The following is a 24,703-nucleotide window of genomic DNA, read 5'->3' on the forward strand; positions in this document are numbered from 1 at the left end:
TGCTCCGGGCGGGACCAAATGGGGTCTTTGCGTCCGGGAGAGCCTCAGGGCTGGGATATGAAGCCGGCTGGTGTTTGGTGTTTGCAGCTTAATGACTGGAAGCAGGACCCAGTGAAGATGGGGGCGGCGGGAGGGGGCACCAGGCTGGCTGGACCCTGGCTGGTTTTGGGTGTGGGTGCTGTTCTTGCTGTGTGGGACACTGGCTTGGGTGAAGGCAGCTCCCTGGTGTGACAGGGACTGAAGAATCCGTCTTGCTCCTGTACCGACAATGAATCAAGGAGGAGGCTTGGTGTGGGCACGCAGGGTGCGACACGTGAAGACATTTTGAGTGACTGAGAAAAGAGTTGTCCAGCCCATCCAGTCACCTCCGGTGTTGGAGTCTGGCAGGCTGGCCTTCCAGTTCAGCTTCCACCCCATACGCACAGGCACAAGCTGGTGTGGACCCCGATGTGGACGTTGTCCTGACTGGCAGGCAGGGTTTCATGTCAGGCTTGGCGGGGAGGAGCTCATGCCCCCCAGCAGGTGTGAGGGCCTCAGGGAGAGGGCAAGCTGTGCCCTCTCGGGGACCCGAGAAGCCTGCCTGCCTTGGGAGAATCTGAATGAAGAGCAAAAGGGATCTGAAACACACGGTGGAAGGCCTGCCTCCTGAGCACCTGTGGAGACTTGCCTCTCTACCTTCATCACCTCTTCCTGTGCCAGGTGTCTCTCTCCTCCATGGCTGATGGTACCTACCGCCTCCCTGGTCTAACCCTGCTGCTACCCACCCGTTCCCTCCGGTGCAGAGGGATCCCTTTATAGTGCAGATATGGTCCCCACCCTCCCCGGGCTCCGTCCTGCAGCCTGCGAAGCCCCCTGACTCCAGGACTGTCCGCCCACAGCCTGGCCCATTATTCTTGGAGCTTCTGCTACACTGGCCTTCTTGTAGGGCCAGGAGGGTACTAAGTCCATCACCTGGAGCATCTCTCACCTGGAGTACCCCTCCCTTGTCTTCATGCCTGGGCCCAAAGGAATCTCCCCAGTCCAGGCTGCTGGGGGATTCCAGCTCCAGAGTCAGGGGGAGTGAGGCTGTTGGTGCATCCTGGGGTTAAGAGAGAGGAAGCCACTGTCACATCAGGGAATGGGCATGCCTATCAAGGCCTGAGGCAGTGGCTCTGAAACACCCTGATTCTCCTCACAGGAGGTCATCAGGCCTTCCCTTGGGGGCTCTGGAGTGGTATGTGTGCCCTGGAGCCATCTGCCTAGGCCCAAATACTCCCTCCCTATGTGGAGCCTCAGGCAAGTACTTCCCCTCCTTGGAAATGGGTCTGGGGTCCCAGCGGTGCCCTGAAGGTCCTAGCAGAGCACAGGTGGTAAGCGCCTCATGCCCGAAGTGATTACGCTAGCTCTGAAGCCTCCTGCCATGGAGCCATGAGATGGACGCGGTGCCCCTCATTGCCTCAGGCCCCACCCAGAGGCAGGGGTCCTTGTGGGGGGGGCGGGCAGGCCACAGATGTGTTTGGCTCCTCAACACTCCACAGCCAGAATAGATGCCCACAGGAATGAGAACCTCTCAGCCTGGGGTGGCCATGGTGGCCAACTGCAGGTGGTGGGTCTCTGCTGTCTTGTAGCTTCTGCTCCCTGCTCTCCCTCCTCCTGGGACCCAGGCCCAACCTACCGGAAGCACTGGGTTGGGGGAGTGGAGTAGCCAGGGCTGAGGATGACTCAGGACCTAGCTGTCTCCAAGGCAACCCTGTCGCCTAGCAATGGCAGTCTCCTGGTAACGGTTGTCTCCTAGCAATGGGATATTTTCCCAGTCCTGGCTGGAGTCTGGCAGTTATTTTTAGTTCAACTGCAAATCAGTCGCAACTGCATTTTTGGCTCCTGGAGAAGATGCAAGGTGTGTATGTGTGTATTTCTTGTCAAAGGGAGGAAAATATCCCGGCTACAGGAAACTTGCCCCACGTCCCAAGGTGCAGGCTCATCATAGGTGGCAAGGCCAGATTCTGCCTGGGGTGGGGGTGGGGGTGAGGGAGTGGGGTGCAGGTGAAGGGGAGCCAGAGGTTGTACAGGCTGCCTGGAAGAGTTGGCAGATATGACCATCTCCCTGATGGGGTCTCTGGGAGGGCTGGTCACTTCAGCACCCTGGGGCTCCCTAGGTCAGGCTGGACAGCGGTGATCCAGGCCCGTGTTCATGGCACCATCAGAGCACATCATTGGGTGACCCAGTTTCTGGAGAGTTCCTGGCACCCCCTGGCCCTCAGTTGTGGAAACTGTACCTGCTGTCCCTGGCCCCCAGGCCCACCCAGGAGTGCAGGTGGCCCTGGCTTCTGGGGTCTGGGTGACCGTAGTCTCAGCTGGTGACATGGGTGGGGCTGGCCTCTGCTCTGCCCACATCTCTCCCTCTTTCCTGCTTTTGCTGAAGTGGGAGTCCAGGTGGGAGGTCTTGGGCAAGTGGAAGGCTTGACCTCTCTCCCTGGGCTTCCTCACCATTTCCACAGGGGCTCTGTTCGCTGTCCCCAAACTCCTCTAGCCCAGCGGCTAATCTGGGTGGCAGAGCTGCAGGAGGCGGGGTGGGCGGGCGATTGGCAGATATGACCATCTTATGGCTGGCTCGTCACTGGGTCACTAGCCTCTTTCCACAGGGTCCGAAAGGTTGGCGACCGCTGCTCTAGCCGATGGGCTTGGGGCTGGCCCTGACTGCCTCCCACTGGCCACCTTCCTGGCCTTGGGGCCCTTACCCTGTGTTCCCCGAACTTGGGGTACTCTTCTTTGGCTTTTGTGTTGCTCCCCCAGGCCCCTATCCAGGCCAGACCCTGCCTTGTTCCTTGCCTGTGTCCGCAGCACTGCAGGCTTCCTCCCCTGCTGGAGGTCAGTGCCACCTGTCCCAGGCACTGGTCAGGGCAGGGCTCACCTCAGACACTGCTCTTTGTCCCAGCATCAGCTCCAGCCACTTACCAGGATCTAGGTTTTATGTGGGAATGGAGGGAAGTCCTTTTTGAAGAGTCAGGGCACTGAGGGTCTGGAACTGGGAGATGCAAAGGAGCTCCCAAACTGAACATAGACATCAGGGGATTTTCCTGAGGTTTGGGATATCATTCACTCACTCATTCATTCACTCACTCGTTTACTCATTGGCACACACACTCATTCTCCAGATATTTACTGGGCACCTGCAGTGAGTCTGGTCCTGCACACACAGCAATCAAGGCCACACATGGCCTTCTGGGCTCCCAGTCCCACAGGCAGCAGAACGCCCACGGCTAACAACACCAAAGTGAGGACAGGTGGCTCCTGTCTGAGTCTTCTGTAGGCGACATCATCGCCTGACCCCTCAAAGAAGAGGCTGGGGTAGGGGAAGGGGAAGCCTGGGGAAGGAAGATACAGCTCATGGCTAGGCATGTGCCCCTTCTGGAACAGGCTGCCTCCCAGGAACCTCTCCCTTGCACCCACAGACTGACCCATTCTGGGGGGAGAGAGGATTGAGGTGGGGAGCCAGGGGCCCTAGGCTGGCTGAGGGTGGGTCTGAGGCTGTTTCTTCATACTGCCACTGGAGGGCGCCTGGAGCCCACTCTCTGCCTCAGAGGCCAGGGGGACAGGCCGATGACCCAGCGACTAGCCAGCCATAAGCGGACCCACGACCTTGGCAAGGGCAGCCCTAGCAGCTAATCTGGTGCTCTCCCCCTTCCATCGACAGCACCTCTTTTGCCTAATAGTGTCCAGCCTGAGGCCTTGACTACCCTTTTTAATTTTTAATTGGGTAAAATACACATAACATAAAACGTAACCATCTTAACCATTTTTAGGTGTACAGTTCAGTAGTGTTTAAGTACCATCACCACCGTCCATCTCCAAAATGTTTCATCTTTCCGAACTGAAACTCTGTCCCCGTCAAGCAGTTAAGTACTAACTCCCCATCCATATGGTAGTGTATGTCATAATTTTCTTCCTTTTTAAGGCTAAATCAAGTTCTACTGTACGGACGGGTCACATTTTGTTTATCTGTTCATCCATTGATGGATACTGTGTTGTGTGCACCTTTTGGCTATTGTGTAGTGATAGGTGGTGGTTCTCATCCCACCAGCTGCGCCCTGTAGGTGTCTCGCCCTTCTTTGGCCTGGGAGGGCCCTGGGACCAGGGGAAAGGGCAGTGGTATGTTCATTTTGGTAGCTGCTCCAACCTCCCCCTTCCCCTTGGGCCATTTGCCCTCATCTGTCCGGCCCAGGGGTAGCAGGAGGGCTGGGGTTTGGGGACAGTAGGGGTGGAGAGCTCACACCACAGATGACAGAGTCTATGCTGGTTCCCAAAGATCCTGCTAAAGCTCTCAGTGACCCCAAGGGATTGGGCATGAGTTTTGAGTTCTGGCTTTGTGGCTAAGGCCTCTCTGAGCTGACCCTGAGGGTTTCCAGGGCTTTTGAAGGCCCCCACATCAGGGTCTTTGCCAGGCCTGGAATCTCTCCAGTCCCCATTGGCCAGCAACTCCCCAGACCCTCCCCTGAGAGGAAATCCTGGCTGTGGGAAATCTCTGTGCCCCGCCCCCCACTCCTCTGGTTTCATTTTAAGAGTGGTCCCCATTTCAAGGTCCCATGTCAGGTCCTCCTGGGCCTGATTCTGTGACTCAGGACTGCCCCTCGGCTCCTGCAACAGGTGCCAGGAGCCCAAGCACCTGGCCACACCTCCCTTGGGTATCTGTCGCCTCCTGGGGTTGGTTGGGTCCTGATTGGGGCGGGATGGGGGCTGAGAGCCCAGGTCCCAATCTTGGAAAGGGTCACCCGTGATGAAACGACCCCACCCCACCGTTCCAGTGGGCATCAAACCCACCCCCACCCTGGCCAAGGGCTCAAAGGACAGCAGGCTAACCCGGACGGTGCACGGGGGCGGGGCACCTCGAGGGGGCGACTCAGAGCAAGCAGAGCTAAGCTAAGACCCTTTCCCGGGGTCTCCGCTCAGGCGACCGCCGCTGCGATTGGCGGAAAGTTCCGGGGCCGCTGCGATTGGCCGCCCGCCCAGCCCGCCTCCTGCAGCTCCGCCGCCCCGCACGGCCCTAGCGGCCAGCGGCACGGGCTGCGCGCGGCCGGGCCGGGGCCGGGGCCGGGGATCCCGGCGGCTCCCGCCGCTCTGTCCCGGCGTCATGCCGCCCCATGCGCTGCTCTGCGCGCTCTGCTGCGGCCTCTGGGCCGCGGCCGCCCGCGCCGGCTTCCCGGAGGACCGCCGCAGCTGGAGGGCAGGGACTGCCCCCGCGGCCAGCCCTGGCGCCGCGCTCTTCTCTAGCCGGGGCCTGCGGGGTGGTGTAGCCCGCCCTGTGGGTTTGGGGCGGGGGCGCTCCTTCCCCGCACTGAATCCCGGCCCTCCCTTCGGGGTGCAGAGGACACCAGGCCTCCGTTTCCGTCACAGAGCGCACGCAGCTGTGTGGCCGCGGGTAGCGGCCGCCGGGGCGGGGCTGCGCTGGGCGTGGACGCCGGACCTCGGCTCAGTCCCGAGCATCTGTCCCCAGCGGCCCGACTCAGGAGCCCGGCAGCGCGGGGCAGCTGACCCTGGCCTGTGCGGAGGGCGGGATCGAGTGGCTCCACCCGGCCGGCGCGCTGCGCCTGACCCTGGGCGGCTCGGACCCCGGCGCGCGGCCCCGCATCGCCTGCCCGCAGCCTGTGAGGCCCGCGGCGGGCGTGCAGGTCTTCGCTGAGCGGGCGGGCGGCGCCCTGGAGCTGCTGCTGACTGAGGGCCCGGTCCGGGCCGATGCGTGCGCTGGGGTCCTCGCGAGCGTGGGGCCCCCTTCCTGCAGGCCACCCCGCACCGCGACATCAGCCGCCGCGTGGCCTCCTTCCGCTTCGAGCTGCGCGAGGACCGGCGTCCAGAGCTGCCTCCGCAGGCCCACAGTCTGGGCGCGGGTGGTGAGTGACGGACCGGGCGGGAGTCAGTGAAGTCGCACCCTACCCGGGCCACGTGGGAAATGCCTGTCGTCCCCACCTCACGGGGAGGAACCGAGGCGCTTTTCAGAGGCCACACAGCTAGAGCAGCGCCGGAACAGGCCAGCGGGGGGAGGGGCAATGACTCCTCTTAGGGAAAGAGCCGGCAGGTGACAGAATAGGGGGAAGGGGAGGCCAGTCTGGGCAACCCAGGTCCCTAGCCCCTAAGGGGTTGGGGTTGATGGTCGGGCGGGGGAGGGATCAAAACCTCCAGTGGCGACCTCCCTCCCCTCCCCCATCCCAATATAACAAAAGTCCAGTGTGAGCCTGTCACCATGGAGATGCCCCACCTCCCTGCAGGGCAGCAGGCCCAGCTCTTTGCTCTCCTGGAACTTGGAGCCTGACCCCATAGCGGGTGGAGTGTCTCTGTTCTGCCTCCTGGCTCCGTGCCCACCATCCTACTGCTGCCCCCCCAACCCCCACCCCACCTCCCACGCTGGTGACTGGGCCCTGGAGACAGCTGGGAGCCCATAGGGGTTACTGCATATGCAAGATTGGTGAGCCAGAGCATGCATCAGGACACTGAGCTTCAGGTGGGGTGTGCTAGGCACAACCCTCAGGCCTGTGTCTATGCACGTGTGTGGGTGCATGCATGAGCCTGCAAGCATCACCCCGAATGCAGGGGGTCTTCAGGGTTGGGGGTCTTCAGGGTTTGTACACGTGTGCTCCCTGGGATCCCAACTGCCTCATGGCCCTGAGCGGGTGTCTGGTCATTTGCTGTGGCCCTCCTGCCTCTGGTTGGTGGGAGGAGGCCTTGGGTGGTCCAGAAGAGGGCAGGACCTACACTGACCATCTTCCCTGCACGCAGGTGCCTGCAGGCCCGGTAATGACACCCAGCTCCTCCTGGCCTTGTGCACTAGCGACTTTGGTGAGAGAGTCTGCCACGCCAATGGGGCGGAGGGGGAAGCCTGGGCCTCCCCTCCCCTATATGCGAGCCACTGGCCAATGTCTCCCTGCAGTGATCCATGGGACCATCCACAGGATTGCCCACGACACAGAGCTGCAGGAGTCTGTTATCACTGTGGCAGCTGTCCGTGTCCTCCGCCAGACACTGCCGCTGTTCCAGGCAGGGGGCTCTGGGGGCCCAGTGCAGGCCTCCATTCGCACCCCACTGCGCTGTGGTGTCCGCTCTGGCCATGGCACTTTCCTCTTCATGAGCTGGAGCCATTTTGGTGTGGCCTGGCTTGGCTGTGCACCCCGCTTTCAGGAATTCAGCCGTGCCTATGCAGCTGCCCATACCAACCACCTCTGCCCCTTTGAAGTGGCGCTGGACTGAGGGGTGTGGGAGCAGGGCTCTGGAGAGAGGCCAGGAGGAGGGTGGGTGGGGAGGGGGAGGTCTCCAAAGGGCATCACAGTACCAACTGCTTCTGAGGGAGTGGCAATACCAATAAGAATATTGATTTCAGTGGTCAATGTAGGTCGAGTGTCCTGTACCTGAGCCCAGCCTACTTTACACATGGCCATGGAGAGGGGACGCTGCTGGGTGGGGTGTGTATGGACTGCCCGCCCACATGAGCTTCGGCTCTGCTGCTCCTGCCCCCAATGTCAGGTGCTTCCGAGGCTCAGAGTGGGAGTGGACAAGGGGACCTAACTCCCAGGGTCTGAGGCAGGTTGTGTCCCTTGGGGCAGGAAGGTCAACATCACTCCCAGCCTGGGAGGAAGGGGGCTGCAGTTTGACTGGGTGCCTGCTTCTCTCTGGTTCAACGGGAGCCCAGCAGAGTCCTCCTGGCTCCCTCCTGCCCGCAGGCCCCTGCAGCTGGCTGAGCATCTTGATGTGGTGTAGAGCCCATGGGATCTCCCTTGTGGGGTCCTGCTTGTTGCTGTTCCTCTAAGGAGCATTTCCCACCACTGGCCCCATTTTTTTTATAAAGTTATTTTAATTGTTCATTTGCTCATTGATGTGGTAGTCACACGCTCATTTTTTTTAAACCAATTTTTGTTTGTTTTTAAAAATATTTTTATTGATTTCAGAGAGGAAGGGGAAGAGAGAGATAGAAACATCAATGATGAGAGAGAATCCTTGAGAGGCTGCCTCCTGCACGCCCCCTACGGGGGATTGAGCCCGCAACCCCGGGCATGTGACCTTGACTGGAATCAAACCCCGGACCCTTCAGTCTGCAGGCGGACGCTCCATCCACTGAGCCAAACTGGCCAGGGTTGGCCCCATTGTTGTTGCCCCTGCCTTCCTCCAGCTTCAGCCACATAAAGGGTCAGCGATGTTGGACAAAGCTGGCAGCCCTGAGGCTGACGAACGGGGGCTGAAGCCTGGAGTGCGGGGGCTTCTGACCCCTGAATGAGCTTACTCTGCTCACCCCAACCCCATCATTCCCAGGAAAGAAAAGCTCAAGTCTGGGGAGATGCCTGGGCTGAACCCTAGAAATAGCTTCCCATCCTCACCTGCCTTCCCCGCTGGGGAAGAAGCCAAGGGTGCGGGTGGGAGCCAGGGGTCCTGCCATGTTTCAGACAGAAACCGAGTCTGGAAGAAGGACAAGGCTGTGTCCATACACAGGACCCCTTTCTCCAGGTTCAGGGGACACCGAGCTTTCCATGGAGAGCTGCCTGGAAGCTGTGTATGCATGGGAGGGGGGTTGTCTTTTCACTCACTGTGGGGCTGATGAGAGTTTCAGGGTGGGAGGGGAGTACAGCCACCCTGGAAGGCAGGCCTCATGGGGCTTCCTCCCACCTCTGCCCTTCCTCCCCTCCTGAGGCTTCTTGCCATCCTCACCTCCCCAAGCTCATGGCTTCACTAGTAAATACCACCAATGTGCTGAGGACCCCTGCATTTTGGTCTCCAGCCTGGACCTCTCTCATGGACTGCAGACCAGGCATCCTACAGACTCCCCCCCCCCCCCCGTCCCCGCCCCCAACCAGAGAGTATCTTAACAAAGGCCAGAGGAGGAAGAAGTGAGGGTGCCCTGACCGGCCTCCTCCTCCCTGACTTGGGCAGGCCCCAAGGAGGGCTCCCCCACAAGGCTGAGCTGCACCCTTACCCTTGGCCCTGCCCTGTTCTTGGGCCAGCTCCCCACAGCTGCTCATTTAGAAGGAGGCCCTGGCCCATCCACTGGTGACTGGACTGCCTCTGACCACCTGTCCACAATAATGGGCAGCTGCTCTGGAGTGAGCCCTAGGTGGACACTGGCAACTAACCCCTGCCCCACGCCTTGCCTGAGCTTCCCATGACCACCCCCTTTTATAGGTGCACAAAGGGCAGGAGTGGGTGTGGCTAGCAGGGCCACTGGAGCCCTGGAATTTTAAAAAATATATATTTTTATTGATTTCAGAGAGGAAGGGAGAGAGAAATAGAAACATCAATGATGAGAGAGAATCATTGATTGGCCGTCTCCTGTGCACTCCTCACTAGGGATCAAGCCTGCAACCTGGGCATGTGCCCTGACTGGGAATCAAACCCTGACCTCCTGGTTTAAAGGTCAATGCTCAACCCCTGAGCCACACCAGGCAGGCTGGAGCCCTGGAAGTCTTGGGCCAGGGGCTTTGCTTGCCCTGGGGAAGTGGCCAAGGGGAACCAGTGTGGTGAGCACGTGGGCTGGCCCTATGGAAGCTGGCCTTTGGGGCACCTGTGAAATACTTCAGGGTGTGTGCATTCACATGGACACACACACACACACACACACACACACACACACACACACGGCTGCCCAGTTGCCCAGAGGCGGAGGAGCAGAGTGTCAGATGTGAACTAGAGAGAGTTGGGTATGGATGATGGGGAAGCCAATTAGATGCCTACATTTAGTCAACAAGCTTTTTCCCCCCGTGATTTAGTTATAATATATTTTTATTGATTTCAGAGAAGAAGGGAGAGAGAGAGAGAGAGAGAGAGAGAGAGAGAGAGAGAGAGAGAGAGAGAACATCAACCCCTGCATTTTGGTCTCTAGCCAGGACCTCTCTCATGGACTACAGACCTGGCATCCTACAGACACACCCCAGCCCCCGCCCCCCTCCCTCCCCCCGCCGCAACCAGAGAGTATCTTAACAAAGACCAGAGAATCATTGATAGGCTGCCTCCTGCACGCCCCCTACGGGGGATCGAGCTCACAACCTTGGCATGTGCCCTTGACTGGAATAGAACCCGGGACCCTTCAGTCCACTCTATCCACTGAGCAAAACCAGCTAGGGCTATTCAGTGATTTATGAGTTTAAGTTCTATGTTTCAACCCCTATCAGTTTTACATTTATCTAAACCTTTGGTCGGCAAACTGTGGCTCTTGAGCCACATGCGGCTCTTTGGCCCCTTGAGAGTGGCTTTTCCACAAAATACCACGGCCTGAGCAAGTCTATTTTGAAGAAGTGGCGTTAGAAGAAGTTGAAGTTTAAAAAATTTGGCTCTCAAAAGAAATTTCAATCGTTGTACTGTTGATATTTGGCTCTGTTGACTAATGAGTTTGCCGACCACTGATCTAAACCAAACTGGCTTGTTCTCTAGTGCTTTCTAAGTAACAAGTCTGATCAAAGCAGGCCATACCATATTCTCCTAAATTTAAACATTGAGTAGAAAAATTTCCTTAAAAGAAGAGTGCATGTATCCCAACAAATACGCATGGATACTCTCTAACATGAGATAATTTACAAGCAGTTAATTTCCAAACTGGGATTCAAAAATCTGTGGAAATCTGAGTTTCCAATGCAAATTCTCATGGTAAGGATTACAGGGCTAGTTATTTTTTTTGAACTTATACTTATCAGTATATAAGAACGTCTTGGCAAAGTACTAGTGCCATTACCAGGGTACATGGAGACAATGGCGCCTTTTGGTGCCAGTCTGTTAGTAATGAAGACACCTTTTCCGGCAGAAACCAATGAGCTGGCTGCTCGGGCAACACTGAAACCCAATATCTTATAAAGAATTTCTTCTGGCTTAAAGATATTTTGCTGATGATGTCTGTGTTCAAGCACGTTCACCCTTGGATGTTGAACTGACAAGCAGGTCTTGATATTTCGATTGCACGGGTTCTGGAAGCACAGTCAAGATACCCAACGGGCCGAAACCGGTTTGGCTCAGTGGATAGAGTGTTGGTCTGCGGACTGAAAGGTCCCAGGTTCGATTCCAGTCAAGGGCATGTACCTTGGTTGCGGGCACATCCCTGGTGGGGGGTGTGCAGGAGGCAGCTGGTCGATGTTTCTCTCTCATCGATGTTTCTAGCTCTCTGTCCCTCTTTCTCTCCCTTTCTCTCTGTAAAAAAATCAATAAAATATATTAAAAAAAAAAAAAGATAGCCAACGCGTGATTGAAATCATTTATGAATAGGGCCTGGAAAACGTGCAGTCATGTTCCTAGGACATCTTCATTGGAGATAACGTTGTCTTTACATTCCTCTGGAACATACCGGAGGGTCCTGGGGTTGTGATTCATGTTCCGCGCGATCCAAGGTACGAAGCGGTACCTGTGACGGTGCCGCCACTGCCACAGGCCCCGAGGCAACCGGATGAGGGTGTGCCCAGCGGGGGCGGAGCCTAGTCAACAAGCTTTCACTGAGTGCCTTCTGGGGCTGTGGCACTGGGGATAATGCTAGAAAAGAGACAAGTGCTGTGTAAGACTTCCCCAGCCTAGAGCCTCGGGCACACCCTTCCTTTCTGGGGAGGGCACAGTGACAGCCCCTAGGAGACAGGATTCTCTGAGCAGGTGGAGGGGCCCTCCTCCCCAGGGCTCAGGTCTTCCGAGCAGGGCGAATCGGTTTCTTGCCACACTGGGACTTTCAGCTGTGTGAGGGAGCCCAGAGCGTATCCAGTCAACTGCTCCTAGGTTTGGCTTGCTTTGGGGTGTTCTGATCGACAGAGCCCCCCACCAGTTTCCCTGAGACAGTTGTAAAGGGCCTGGCTGTGACCCAGTATGTCCAGGCCTAGATGTTGGCCACCCCCAGTGAGCCCATTTCCCACTGTCAACCTTAAAAATTAAAAATAGCTATTTTACCAGCCAAAAACTAGTTTATTTGGGAATGGCAGAGGAATTGCAATTTGGGGCTTGCAAACTATGGTGAATCACAGGCAAGTCTGGAGAACAAAGGTGACTGTTATTGTATAGAGAAAAAGGAAGTTGAGAGAGGTAGTTGTAAGCAAAAGTCCATTGGAGTAGAGCAAGAGTAGAGGGCGGTGGTGGCTTCTCATTGGCTGGGCTGTTGCTGGGTAAGGAGAAAATGTTCCTCATGCTGGAATAACAAAGTAGGCTTCCTTGTTTGAGTCTGCAAGGCGAATGCAGGAGAGCTTCCCCTTCAAGGTTTCCTGAGTCCAGTTTTATAAGGTTTCCTTCATTCTTTTTTACGTTTTCCCCTTTGCTCAAGATCTTTCTCTGGGTAGCAGGGATGTCGGGGTTGGATGTAGGAGGGAAAGCGCGTAGAGATTGGAAATGATTAACAAGGAAGGCCATGCCCATCTGAAGTCTGTCTTATCAGTGTTATAAGCATTGCAGATCATCTCGGAACCACGAGCCAGCATCATTTAGGGCATCGTTTCCACAGAATCTTGACAGGTAACAGGTACAAAGTTTGAAAATTATACCAACAGCCCTGGCCGGTGTTCTCAGTGGTTAGAGCATCGCCCTGGGCACCAAAAGGTCACGGGTTTGATTTCCAGTCAGGGCACATACCCAGGTTGCAGGTTCAATCCCCAGTCAGCGTTTGTTCATGAGGAACCAATTGATTGATGTTTCCCTCTCCCTCTCTCCATAGAATCAATGAAAAACATATCCTCGGATGAGGATTTAAAAAAAGAAAGAAAATTATACAAAAACCAAATGAGCAGAATATAATCCAGTTTGTATAATGGTCCTCAATCAGGCTCAAACCTGAGGTAACCAGCTAAATAGGTCAAAGGACCATGGAGAATCAGGTGAAATTTGCTGTAACCAGTGGACTCATCCCCTAAATTTTGTGTAATTGGGTTTCTACTTGTCCAGAAGAATTTATCCATGTGCAGCAGATGGTGTTTGCTACTGCAATAAAAAACATGGTTATTTTCTTTTTTGTTTATCCTCACCTGAGGATATTTTCCCATTGCTTTTCAGAGAGAGTGGAAGGGAGGGAGAGGGGGAAAGAGAGAGAACTATCTATGTGAGAGAGGCAACCAATTGGTTGCCTCTCGAACAAGCCCTAACTGGGGGCGAGCAAACCCACAAGCCAGATATGTGCCCTTAACTGGAAATTGAACCAGAGACCCTTTGGTGTGTGGACCAGCGCTCTGGCCAGTGAGCCACACTGGCCATGGCAAACATGGTTCTTTTCTTTGTAAAAAAATAATAATAGTAATAAAACACACACACACACACACACACACACACACACACACACACACACATATATATATATGTAGTTGATTTCAGAGAGGAAGGGAGAGAGATAGAGAGGCAGAAACATCAATGATGAGAGAGAATCATTGATCGGCTGCCTCCTGCACGCCCCCAGGGGATTGAGCTCACAACCTGGCATGTGCCGTTGGTCGGAATCGAACCTGGGACCCTTCAGTCTGCAGGCTGACGCTCTATCCACTGAGCCAAACTGGCTAGGGCCAAACATGGTTAATCTCAATGGACATACAAGTAATAGACTTTTGGAATATTGAAATGTACCTCTTTTATTAGCTGTAGATCAAAAGAGGTAGGGGCTAGGTGAATCAGGCACCCTATGACTATTTCAAAGGTTAAGAGTTTGATGAGTTCTAAAGGGGGTGGATCTGAGATTTAGAAGCACCAATGGCAATGCTTTCAGCCAAGGTATTTGGAGAGTTTCCACAAATTTTGCCCATGGGGAAAACACAAATTTTTTCCGAGACATACTTGTACCCATGAGATGGGTGTAGATGAATCAAGTCCATTTGCCAAACCTTGAATGATCCATTAGGCAATTTAAAATGTCTGGGGGTGGTGTGGACAGTTTCTTCTGGATTATTTCTTGGGCAGGTGGGGCAAGAAAAGTAGATGCTTTTTGTGGCCTTATGAACATTTCCACACCAGTATTGGTTCATAACGGTTATAATTTTATCAGTGACCAACAATTCAATGCATGCACAGTAATGGGGATATAGACTTTCTGGCAGGAGTGGATTGTTATTTGGCTCAAGCCAGAGTTCTCTCTTTTCATCAAACCAATAATGATTACAGTTCCAGTATTGTTTTTCTTTTAATGGGGCCAATTTTAGAGCATTCCTAGTCAGTTTTTCTAAATTATCATTTGGGGAACATCCCTTTGTACCATGACAGACGTTTGGCTCTTGGTTCCTTTGAGAGCAGTGTTGTTGTTGGAAATATATGAGTGAGGTTGTTTGCTTTAGCCTCCAGGGAGTCAAGCAGGGAATGGCCAAGTATCTTAATAGCCAAGGTGGCTGGTGGGAGTATGGCATCTATTAGTTTTTGGTCTTAAGAGCCATACTTAGTTGTATCCCCATTAGAGGTAAGGAAACCTTGTGGTTTGCATAGCGTTCCAAGCTCACAAGCTACCCCAAAGGCATAGCAACTATTGATATAAATGGTTGGTTTTGCCGTTGGCAAGAGCACAAACTGGAGTAAGTGTATGATCCAGTCAGCTGGGCAGAGGTAGCCAGAGGCAAGGTGCTGCCTTGATGACTTTAAAAGTAGCTACAATAGCATACCCTGTGTGGCTCAGTGGCTTGAGCATCAACCCATGCACCAAGAGGTCACTGGTTTGATTCTAGGTCAGGGTACATGCCGGGGTTGCAGTCTCAATCCCCAGTAGAGGGTGTGTAGGAGGCAGTCGATGGATGTTTCTATCTCCCTATCTCTCTTTCTCTCTCTAAAATCAATAAAAACATATTTTAAAAAATAGCATACCCAGTGCTCGCTTCGGCAGCACATATACTAAAATTGGAATGATACAGAGAAGATTGGCATGGCCCCTGCGCAAGGATGACACGCAAATTCGTGAAAAAAATCATAAAAAAATAGCTTGCCCAGCCCAATATTTACCATTTATATGAGAACAATCAGCTCTAGCCAGTTGTTTGGAGTATCTGGTACACTGAAAGGTCATGGGTTCAATTCCCAGTCAGGGCACATACCTAGGTTGTGGGTTCTGGTCCCCAGTTGGGGTGTGTATAAGAGGCAACAAATCTGTTTCTCTCTCACATCCATGTTTCTCTCTTTCCTTTCCTCTCTCTCTAAAAGCAATGAACATACCTTCGGGTGAGGATTGAAAAAAAGAAAAAGAAAATTATTTAAATAAGAACGAGGAACTTCCTGTAAGTTATCATGGGGAGTCAAAGGTGATCTGTCAGCATCAAGCAGTCCTGGGGTTTTGTCAGTGAAGAGGTGATAATAGCCAGGTCAATTTCATAGGTGAGACAGCTGGCAGGAAAGTATTGCGTGTGATGAGAATGCAGGAGGACTTCAACCGCTTGGGTACCAGATGATGGGGCGGGGACGGGAATCCCATGACGATTTCTTCAGTGTCTTTAACTAAAAGGACAGGGGCTCTGAGGCAAGAGGAGTTACCCTTGTGCCGCCAGGTCTAGCTGTTGGCTGTGGAGTCCTCTGTGGTGATGGCGATCTCCATGCTTTAGGGCAGCAATTATCAACCTTTTTCACTCATGACACACATAAATTAATTACTAAAATTCTGGGACACACCAAAAAGTATATTTTCGACGATCTGACGAAAAAGAGGCATAATTTTGATCCATTCACAACAGATGGCTTATTGTTGGGTTGGTTTGTCATTTTTTAAAATGCATTCTTATTGATTTCAGGGAGAGGAATGGAGAGGGAGAGATAGAAATATCAATGATGGGAGAGAATCATTGATCCGCTGCCTCCTGCACGCCCCCCCACCCCCACCCCACGGGGATCGAGCCGGCAACCTGGGCATGTGCCCTGACTGGGAATCAAAGCTCCTTACAACCGAGCCACACAGGCTGGGCTGGTTTGTCATTGTTAAAATTTGATAGTCAAGGTCCCTGACTAAAGAGGTGCTGCATGTTTTAAAAATTCTTGCGGCACACCAGTTGAAAATCGCTGCTTTAGGGCGAGCGCCAGAGAGGGAGGGACCCTGGGTCCCGGCAGAGCAGAACGCGAAAGGACAAGTCGCGTGTCCTGTCGGTCCCTTCCGGCGTCACCCTCTTTCCGGCCACTTCCGGCGTCGCCTCGGGCCGGTGCGATGGTGTCAGACCTGCGAAGGACACCTCTGAGCAGCGCGTTCCACAGCCATGGAGCAGGACGACCCGGCCGAGGCGCTGACGGAGCTGCGGGAGCGTAGGCTGAGCCCGTTTGAGCTGCTGCAGGTGGCGGCGGGCTCGGGTCTGGCCGCCTACGCCGTGTGGGCGCTGCTCCTGCAGCCGGGCTTTCGCCGGGTGCCCCTGCGGCTGCAGGTGAGGGGCGGGGCCTACGGAGGGACGCGGCTCCGGCAGAGGGGCGGGGCCAGGGATGGGGGCGGGGCCTGAATTGAGGCGCCGCGTCCGGTTGTGGTGAAGCCGAGTGGGTGCTGCATAAGGGCCAGCCGGGCTGTGGGTTGGGACCTGTGTCGGGTAGCGCAGGACAGCTCACGCTAAGAAAGAAGCCCAGGAGGCAGGCCCCGCCCCGCGACCAGTCTGATTCCGATTTGGGGACCAGGCGTGTGAAGAGCCTGAGTGGCTAAGGGGACTCGAGCCCTCCCAGCCACATGTCTCCTTGCCCAGGTCCCTTATGTTGGGGCGAGTGTGCGGCAGGTGGAGCACGTGTTGTCGCTGCTGCGAGGCCGTTCTGGAAAGCTGGTGGACCTGGGCTCTGGCGATGGCCGGATTGTAAGCAGTGGGGGGGGGGGGGGGGGGGGGAGGGGGGGGCCACCCTCACTGCTCTCTCGCAACCTGCTGGTTCTGAGGCTGTTGGTGCGCACAGGTGCTGGCTGCCCACAGATGCGGTCTCCGCCCAGCTGTGGGCTATGAGCTGAACCCGTGGCTGGTGGGGCTGGCAAGGCTGTATGCCTGGAGGGCAGGCTGTGCCGGCAGTGTCTGCTACCACCGTGAGGATCTCTGGAAGGTAACCTGGGGAGTCTTGGACTCCTTCAGACCCCACACCTGATCTCCACGCTTCATTTCCGGCTTGGCTACCTTGCTGACAGCCCCAGGTGTCCCTGCCTCCTGGGCATGCTGGGGCTTGCACTCAGAAGTTGAGGTAACCCCATGCCCACTAGACCGCTTCCAGGGCTGGAGTTCCATTCCCTACTGGGGTGACCTCTTCCCACAGGTGAGCCTGAGGGACTGCTACAATGTGTCTGTGTTCCTGGCGCCCAGCGTGGTAGGTCTAGGGTTTGCTAGCCCCAGGGGAGGCCCAGGCCACCAGTGTATGTGCTGGGCCTGGAGGAGCTGGGAGGGGGCACTGGTGTTCTGCCCTGCCCACCCCCCTCTCCTGCTCTCTCCCACAGCTCCCACTGCTGGAGGGAAAGCTACAGGCAGAACTACCTGAGGGGGCCCGCGTGGTGTCGGGGCGCTACCCCCTCCCCACCTGGCAGCCTGTGGCTGTGGTGGGTGAGGGCCTGGACCGTGTCTGGGCCTATGACTTCCACGGTGGTGGGCCAGGTGGGCAGGCTGCCCCAGCACCCAGTTCTGCCTGGGTCCCTAGGGCCCCTGATCCTCAGGCTGGCTGACCATTGCATTGTGGATACAATAAAGACTCGGTGGGCTCCACCCTGACTCTTGTTGTGTGGAGGGTTGCATTCAATGACATCCCAAGGTGGGGCTGTGGGGAGGGTTCCCTGCTGGCCGGGGAGAGTTGTACTCCGAGTTTATCTGATGACTGGTTAGCGGCTGCGGGTCCTTGGGCGCTGAGGCTTGGCTGGAGGTACGGCCCTCACTTTCTGTGGGTCTCCTGGACCCACCAGCTTCCTCAGCCTCAGGATCTCCTGCTTGTACCTGCTCAGAGGGACCAGCCTTAGTCATCTGCCAGGCCGTGGACAAGCCCTGCCTCTAGAGTTTGAGATCCACACCCATCCCACTTTTCTGAAAGCTCACCTGCCTAAGTGCTGGTCCACATACTCCTGAAGCTCAGAAAGTTGTGCCTCAGCCATCGTGGCTCTGACTAGCAGCTGTGCCCGCTCGCGTTCCAGCTTTGCCTGGCATGGGAGGTGCATAAGCCATGAGCCAGACAGAGTAGGAGGACAGAATCTCTGGCCACGCCTCGCCCCCTCACTACCTGGGTGCCATGATAGAAGTCCCGGAGTTTCTGGTGGATCTGGGCCCAGGATTCAGCTTCCAGGTTTCTGTGAGAGAAGAAGGGGGGTGGACATGAGGGCAGGTGTTGGCCAAGAGCTAATCAGTGGCACTGCTCAAGTCGGGGCACCTAAATACTTGAGGTGCCGGCTGGGGGCAAGTTCAGGACAGCAAGGGCCGCCCCCTGCCACTATGGGAGCCATCTGTGCATGGGGGGAAAGCGACCCCAGTGTCTGTAAGGGTGCTGATGGGGGACTCCCCCTAGGCTGGGGGTTTGTTTCCCAAAACCCTGCGAGGTGGGCCTGCATAACCCCTGCTCATTGCAGTTGGAAGCATGGGGGCCCAGAAGCAAGGCTGTGAAGGGCACCAGGTAACCTGCTCCTGTCCTGTCCCCTGGCTCAACTGAAGCATCTTTTCCTGGGCTCTCCCTAACCTCCCACTTGAGGACAGCCCTTCTCCCGTCAGGGCCCCTCTTCACCCGGGCACGTGGCCTTTCTGTAATCACTAGTGTCTCCCATGCAGACCTGAGGGAGGGCGCAGACCCACCGCTTTCACTGCTGCAACCAGAACCCCACCCAGCAGTTAAGACTTGTTAGAATAAATGAATAACCCCCTTGCAGGTCCCCCCAACACCCACATCAGGGCACTCACTGTGGCTCTGATGTGCTCCCCTGGGAGGCTGCGTCAGGCCTCTTCTGTGGGAAAAAGAACAATGCGCTGAGCCCTCTGTGATAAGGCTGCGTGGTAGGGATTCTGTCAGCTGAACAAGGCGGGCTGCTCAGAGGCCCTGGAGTGGGGGCTCTGCTGAGCCTGGGATGGGCTGCAGGGTGCGTTCTGGGCTCTGGGCCCCAAGGCCAGTGTGGAGCAGCCGTGATGGGTCACCTGGACGTGGAGCTGCTGGAGCTGTGTCTCCGGCCTTGCCTGGTCCTCCCTAAGGTGGCCACGTTCTGTGACCAGGCGCAGAGGCAGTGGCTCCAGGTTTGAGGTGACTTCATCAGAGGTGGCCTTGGGTTTCCCAGGTGTTCCTTTGGGCTCCGCCAGCACCTGCTGCACACTAAGCCACCTGGGGGGTCATGTAGAGCCACCCCACCCCAGACGCCCATCTCCGGGGAAGGGCCTACCTGTGGGCACCTAACAGTTCCTCATGTCTCCGGCTCAGGTCTGCCAGGTGCTTACGGTAGACGTGAGCAGCTCGGGCCAGCTGTTGCTCACGGCTGTGGTGTGCTGCTCGGATGTCCTCCAGAGTGGTCTCCAGGAACGTCCGGAGGGCTACGGCTGTAGGTGCCTGGCTTGTGCCATCTGCGTATTCCTGGAGGAGATGGGGTGCGGCCTGAGCTTGGTAGGGCCCATACCCCTCCCCACAACTCCTGTGTGGAGCAGGTTCTGCCGTGCAGTAGGTGAGGCCCAGTGGGTCCCTGAAACAGTTCAGCAAATCCAGGCCAGGCTTGGGCTCCCCAGGACCCGGGGGCCTCTCACCCACAACAGTGCCGCCCTGCCCAGTGCTCACCACCAGGGCTCGGGAGTAGCGCTGCAACCGAATGGTGTACTCCTCATTCATCTTCTTGAGTTGCAACTGCAACCTGGCATTCTCCGCCTCAGCCTGGCGGAGCTGGCCCTGGCAGGTGGACAACACCTGGGGGTGGGGGCAGCCTTGAGCCTATGCTCCCTGAGGTGGTCCTTCACGAGGCTTATAGGACCCCTATCCTCCAGATCTCAAAGTGGGTGTAACTGGGCCTCACCACAGCTTGTGCAGCCAGTCGCTGCCCAGCTGTCCTGGCCTCCTCTTGGGCTCCCTGCAGCTGCTGGCCCAGGGCCGCCCTGCAGACATGGGTGTGAGGCTCAGTGAGGCCCAGGATAGGGACTCTCTCTGCCCCTTTGGAACAGCTGCTCCGTGCACTGTGCCAGGTAAGGCAGCCACTCACACGCGCATCTCCAGTGCTTGCTGGCGGGCCCTGTGCTGCTCCAGCGTCCGCTTCACGTCCCCCTGTAGCTGTGGAGTACATAGAGCTGGATGGATGAGAACCCAAGCTCTGGCTCCCCTGCACTGCCCCACCCCAACCCTGGGCTGGGAGAAACATGGGCAGGCGCCGGGCTAGGTGACTGCCCACTAACGCCATTTCCCAGCTTCTGCAGTTCGTTCTCGGGAGTCTGGAAGTCCTTGGGCTGTGCCTGTGCAGGGGAGTGGGTCCCAATGCCTCACTGCACCCCTGCTGCACCCCCTACTTGGCTCCCACCCAGTCAGGCCCTCCATGTGCTCATGGTGACCTGAAGAATGTGATGGTTGCAGTGTTCCTGACCCCTGGCCTTTTGCTCAAGCTCCTGTGCAAATGCCTGGAGGTGCCCTGGATCAGTCTTTGCTGGGGCTGCGTGATCTCCGTGCAGCTCCAGCTCCAGCACCCGGTTCTCCAGCCGCAGGACCTGTGGGGTGACCAGGGTGAGCAGGTGCAGCTGCCTGCTGGGCCAGATCAACATCCATCTGGGCACACATGGACACACAGTGGGTGCGGGACATTCAGGGATTCAGATACTCTGTGAGAACCCTGTCACCTGTCACGAGGGGCACACCTGCAACCCCCCATAGCACTGGTCCTAGGTTTGCATCCCGCCAAGGACTTGGGCTGGTGTATGTGGGCACACATCAGCACCCACCTCACTCTTCAGCTCAAAGATTTCAGTCTCATGCTGCTCCCGCAGACGATGGGTTGTGATCTGCAGGTCGACCAGCTCCTTGGAGATCTGTGGGTGGCCGGGGTGAGAGGTGGTGCCTGTGGGATCCTGTGGGCACCTCCCACCCCCGCTAGTTACTCAGGGCCCCTATACTCACTAGCAGCCGTTGCTCCTCACTCAGTTCTAGATCTGAGGGAAGCTCTGTCTTAAGACTGGTGACCCAGGCTGGGGCGTCCCTGGGGACTCCTGGCAGCAAATCCTCAGTCAGTGGTAGAACCTGGGGAAGAACCACCACCCATCCCACAGGTGGGTCTCAGGCCTAGGCTGTGGCCCCCACACACCCACATCTACCCCCACATACCCAGCCTAGCTGATGGGGAAGCCAGGTCCGTGCAAGGATCAGGCCCAGGACATGTTCCTGAGGGGTCAGGGAGGACCCCAACCACATGTAGAAGCAGCAGCATCCTGGGAAGACTCACATTCTTAATGGCCTGAGATGGGGCCCCTGGCCTGGGGCCTGAGGCTGCTGCTCGCTCCATAGTCAAAAGGAACTCTGGCTGCCCCTAGCCCAGTGCAGCTTCGTTTACTGGCCTGCTGTTGCTACACTAGGCTTGTGTTGCTAAGGCCTCCAGGGCCCCTCCCCCACAAAAGGGCACACAGAGTTCAGTGGCTGGGGAGGCGGGGAGAACTCAGCTCCTTCATATATTGCATGCCTTTTTTTTCTGGCTTTAGTTGCCTCAGCTGGGAAATGCAGACCTGCACCCCAGCATTTTCCGGGGCGTGGATGGAACCAGGAGTGCTTGCAAGCGTCGTCTGGACAGGTGTGAGGCAGCGCGCACCAAAAGGAGCTGCCACTGCTGTAGGAGGTGCCCTGCCCTACCAGATGGTTCGCACACCCATTAGGAGCCTTCTTTGTGCCTCCCAGTGATGGCTGAGCGCTGAGACGGCAGAACAAACTGGACAGATCCCCACACTCCCCAGCCCGAGGGAAGGGGGCGCAGATGTCCTGATTAGGGGCGGGGGAGATCAGGAAGGTTCTGTCCAGCGCACGCGCGCTCCCAGTGCGGGGTTTGGGGCCCCTCCGCACGCAGGTTCTGGGCCGGGCGGGTTGGGGGCCATTGGTGGCGGCCAGGCTGAGCACTGCGCTCTGTCCAGGTCCGTGAGCAGCGCCCGAAAACCGCCTGTCGGGTGCCCTTCAGGCCGTCGGCACAGCCGGCGGACGCAGCCCGCGCGAATAATTAGGCTGCCCGGGAAAGGGGCTGTGGGACACCGGTCCTGCTCCGGCGGGAGTGCGGGGGACGGAGGGGCGGCCGGGAGGGCGGGACGGGTCTCGATAGGGGCGCGGGGGGGGGGGGGGGGGGGTAGGCGGTCTGTCGAAGGAGGCGTGGCCTATTGGGACCGCGCCCCGGGATGGGGCGGAGCCTGGGCGAAGGCGTGGCTGAGAAACCGCGCTGGGGGCGTGGCTCAAGGGGGCGCGGCCTGCAGCGAGCGGTGGTTTGGCTGCGAGCTGGCGTCCGCAGCAGCCGGTCAGCTTGAGCCTGAAGCGAGGGATTCCATCCGGGCCCTCCGGGTAGTCCCTGGAGCAGGGAGCAGAGCTCCTTATCTGGCCCCCAGTGTGTGTGGAGCTGACCCCTCCCGCCCACAGCCCTGCCTACGGTCCAGAGAGGGAAGCCGTACTGTGAGGAAGGAGCTCAGAACGCTGGGAGCCTGTTTTGCAGGAGGCACGGAGTGGCTGAACTCCGAAACCCTAAAGGTCAGTGCTTGAAGACAACTACATGATCTAGTCATCGAGGAGCACACGCGGAAGACCATGGCTGTGGCCGTGCTCAAGAGGGTGCGGGCAGAATGCGTGCCCAGGTGTCTTGGGCTGCGACTGGCCAGTCCCCCTTCAAAGAGGCGCCCCACCACCCTGGTTGGAGCAGATCCTTCCTCTGCTCTCTCATCTCTGGTGGTTTGGCATTTAGGGTTCCTTAATTGTATCTTGGGTCTCCCCTGGGGTTAGGACCACCCCTGCCTCCTCTTTTCCCTTCTTCTGGTGCCTAACTGTTCCATACACTCTGGGAGCTCAGTAATTGCTGGATCTCCCCACCCCCCACCTGTAAAGGCCTGCCTGGGGCGGGCACCTGGAGCATTTGCAACTCCCTAACTCCCATCCCTTTCACCTGCTAGAGATCATGGGCCATGAGGGTGTATCACTGACCACCGTACTGACCATCCACCACCAATGGTGAGTGTGGTTGGGGCCGGCAGAGGCTTAAGGATATTGGCCCTACTCGGCCCCCGCCCCTGTGATCCAGCTCCCGCCTGTCTGCAGGAACCATGCTGGCATATCAGTGGTCCAGGCTGGTGGTACTGAGTGACAATGAGCACCATTTGCGTGCTGACCCACAGACTGGCGCATGGCAAAGAGCTTCTGGTGAGCATGCGCCTGGGCTGCCCATCTCACCCAGCTGATCCTCTGCAGCAGTTTGGGGCCATCCATGTGTGCTGCCTCTTGAGGCCCAGCCAACCTCCAGCCATCTGACCTACTTCCTGTGGGCAGATGAGTGTCCCAATCCGACCGCGGTGTGCTCCAGTACAGCTGCCCTGCACCCACCGCCTTCTCTGACCTGCTGTCCTCCTCAGGGAACTTGCTGTCTGTGGCTAGCTGCAGTTGGCACCTGGAGAGCACAGCTCAGATGTACCAGAAACTGGTGGAGACCCTGGGCACACTGCTCCCTGACAGTGAACCGTCCCTTCCCCTTCCTTGGGGCCCGGCCTCCCTGCACAAACCACAGGCTGTGCACATACCTTGTTCCAGGGTGTTGAATGAGTACTTGCCCGCCAGGACAGGACAGGCTGGGTGTGGTGGGTGCTTGGGTCTGGGGAGGGGCCTGGCCAGGCCAGCCAGGTTGAGTGCCTCCCCCATATCTGCTTGTGGCAGTGTTGTGTACAAGTGCCTCCTTTCGGGGAGGTCCTGTGCTCTCCCCAGGGGCTGCACTTCACAGCAGGCCGACTCAGGGCCAACCCACTGTTCGTGGGGCCTCCCTGCAGTCATTTGGGAGGTGTCCAGGGACCGGTTGTTACTGGGCTGACTGGCACTGGGGAGAAGCTGATGGATAATAGTCTTCCAGCACATGCCCAGCAGTTCCCCTTTGAGCCCCCATGGTGCCCCATTCCTGCAGAGGAGCCTTTGCTCACGTTGTCTGGGAAAGTGGTGCTGGAGGCACTCTGCAGGGAGTGGGAGAGCTTTGAGCGGGCGGGAAGCTGAGCCATTGTGGCCACAGTTCCAGGCGCTTCTCACGCTGCAGTGGGGGGTCCTGATCATTTTTTTTAAAAATGGAACACTTCTTGAATTTGCGTGTCATCTTTGCGCAGGGGCCATGCTGATCTCTGTATCGCTCCAATTTTAATGCATGTGCTGCCAAAGTGAGCATTCCTGATCACACTTTAACCAGTGAGTCCTGCACGGACCTGCTGTGGAGTCAGGCAGCATGTCCAGGTCCCACCCAACTGGCTGCCCAGCCTCGGAGAGTGGGAACTCTGGTGCTTCCTGGTGATGGACATGCGGGCCCCTCTCTGGGGTGCACTTGAGCCCTGAGATCTGAATGTTTGGGAAAAAGTCTAGCAGGGTGTACAGGGCTTTTGAAAAAAAATTTTTCAATGTTGGCAGAAGCTCTTAGCTGTTTTCCGAGGGAAGTCCTTTATTGTAGTGGGGACGGGCCTGCAGGCAGAGCCCAGTGTGTTTTCTCCCTCCCTCCCTTCCTTCCCCCTTTAAGTGGGGATCCAGCAGTGGGGAACATAGGTTCCCAGGGCCTAGAGGCCACAGCTTCCTTAAAATAAACACCCAGGTCCAGGTGGAGTGGGCACCGCTTCCCCAGCATGGGGTGTCACGGGCTGGGTGCTGCTCTCCTGCCAGTGTACTTTGCTGCCCAGTGCAATAGGGTCCCCATGCTGGGCTGTAAGCTTAACCTGGG

At 57.0% G+C, this 24,703-nt stretch overlaps 4 protein-coding genes and 1 pseudogene across 5 annotated transcripts; 3 read left to right on the forward strand and 2 right to left on the reverse strand.

Moving 5' to 3' along the window:
* Positions 1-5,107: 5,107 nt before the first annotated feature.
* Positions 5,108-9,700, forward strand: METRN (meteorin, glial cell differentiation regulator; the record flags this gene model as incomplete). The annotated part of the gene is given in 5 exon segments (XM_079780580.1): positions 5,108-5,200; positions 5,451-5,688; positions 5,691-5,864; positions 6,748-6,807; positions 6,899-9,700. Coding segments are annotated over 5 exon segments (882 nt in total). The 3' UTR covers positions 7,216-9,700.
* Positions 9,701-10,439: 739 nt separating this feature from the next.
* Positions 10,440-15,454, reverse strand: LOC307110234 (SET domain-containing protein 9-like; annotated as a pseudogene). Its single transcript has 3 exons — positions 15,415-15,454; positions 11,177-11,408; positions 10,440-10,951 (listed from the first exon to the last, which is right to left on the reverse strand). The product of its transcript is annotated as an SET domain-containing protein 9-like (transcript).
* ANTKMT (adenine nucleotide translocase lysine methyltransferase) lies at positions 15,321-17,582 on the forward strand. Its single transcript, XM_079797172.1, has 5 exons — positions 15,321-16,265; positions 16,572-16,676; positions 16,771-16,911; positions 17,119-17,169; positions 17,297-17,582. Exons 1-5 carry the CDS (start codon positions 16,104-16,106, stop codon positions 17,516-17,518), a joined length of 681 nt encoding a protein of 226 aa, XP_079653298.1. The 5' UTR covers positions 15,321-16,103; the 3' UTR covers positions 17,519-17,582.
* CCDC78 (coiled-coil domain containing 78) lies at positions 17,566-21,370 on the reverse strand. Its single transcript, XM_079789241.1, has 11 exons — positions 21,227-21,370; positions 20,905-21,024; positions 20,730-20,816; positions 20,346-20,498; positions 20,193-20,249; positions 20,003-20,064; positions 19,820-19,898; positions 19,202-19,713; positions 19,025-19,143; positions 17,883-18,063; positions 17,566-17,783 (listed from the first exon to the last, which is right to left on the reverse strand). Exons 1-11 carry the CDS (start codon positions 21,284-21,286, stop codon positions 17,672-17,674), a joined length of 1,542 nt encoding a protein of 513 aa, XP_079645367.1. The 5' UTR covers positions 21,287-21,370; the 3' UTR covers positions 17,566-17,671.
* A 1,187-nt stretch (positions 21,371-22,557) lies between these two features.
* Positions 22,558-24,621, forward strand: HAGHL (hydroxyacylglutathione hydrolase like; the record flags this gene model as incomplete). The annotated part of the gene is given in 6 exon segments (XM_079789254.1): positions 22,558-22,604; positions 22,852-22,974; positions 23,062-23,096; positions 23,373-23,471; positions 23,558-23,988; positions 23,990-24,621. Coding segments are annotated over 6 exon segments (885 nt in total). The 3' UTR covers positions 24,140-24,621.
* Between the last annotated feature and the right edge of the window lie 82 nt (positions 24,622-24,703).

This window comes from Cnephaeus nilssonii, assembly GCF_951640355.1.
Source record: "Cnephaeus nilssonii genome assembly, chromosome: 2".
NCBI classification, from domain to species: domain Eukaryota; kingdom Metazoa; phylum Chordata; class Mammalia; order Chiroptera; family Vespertilionidae; genus Cnephaeus; species Cnephaeus nilssonii.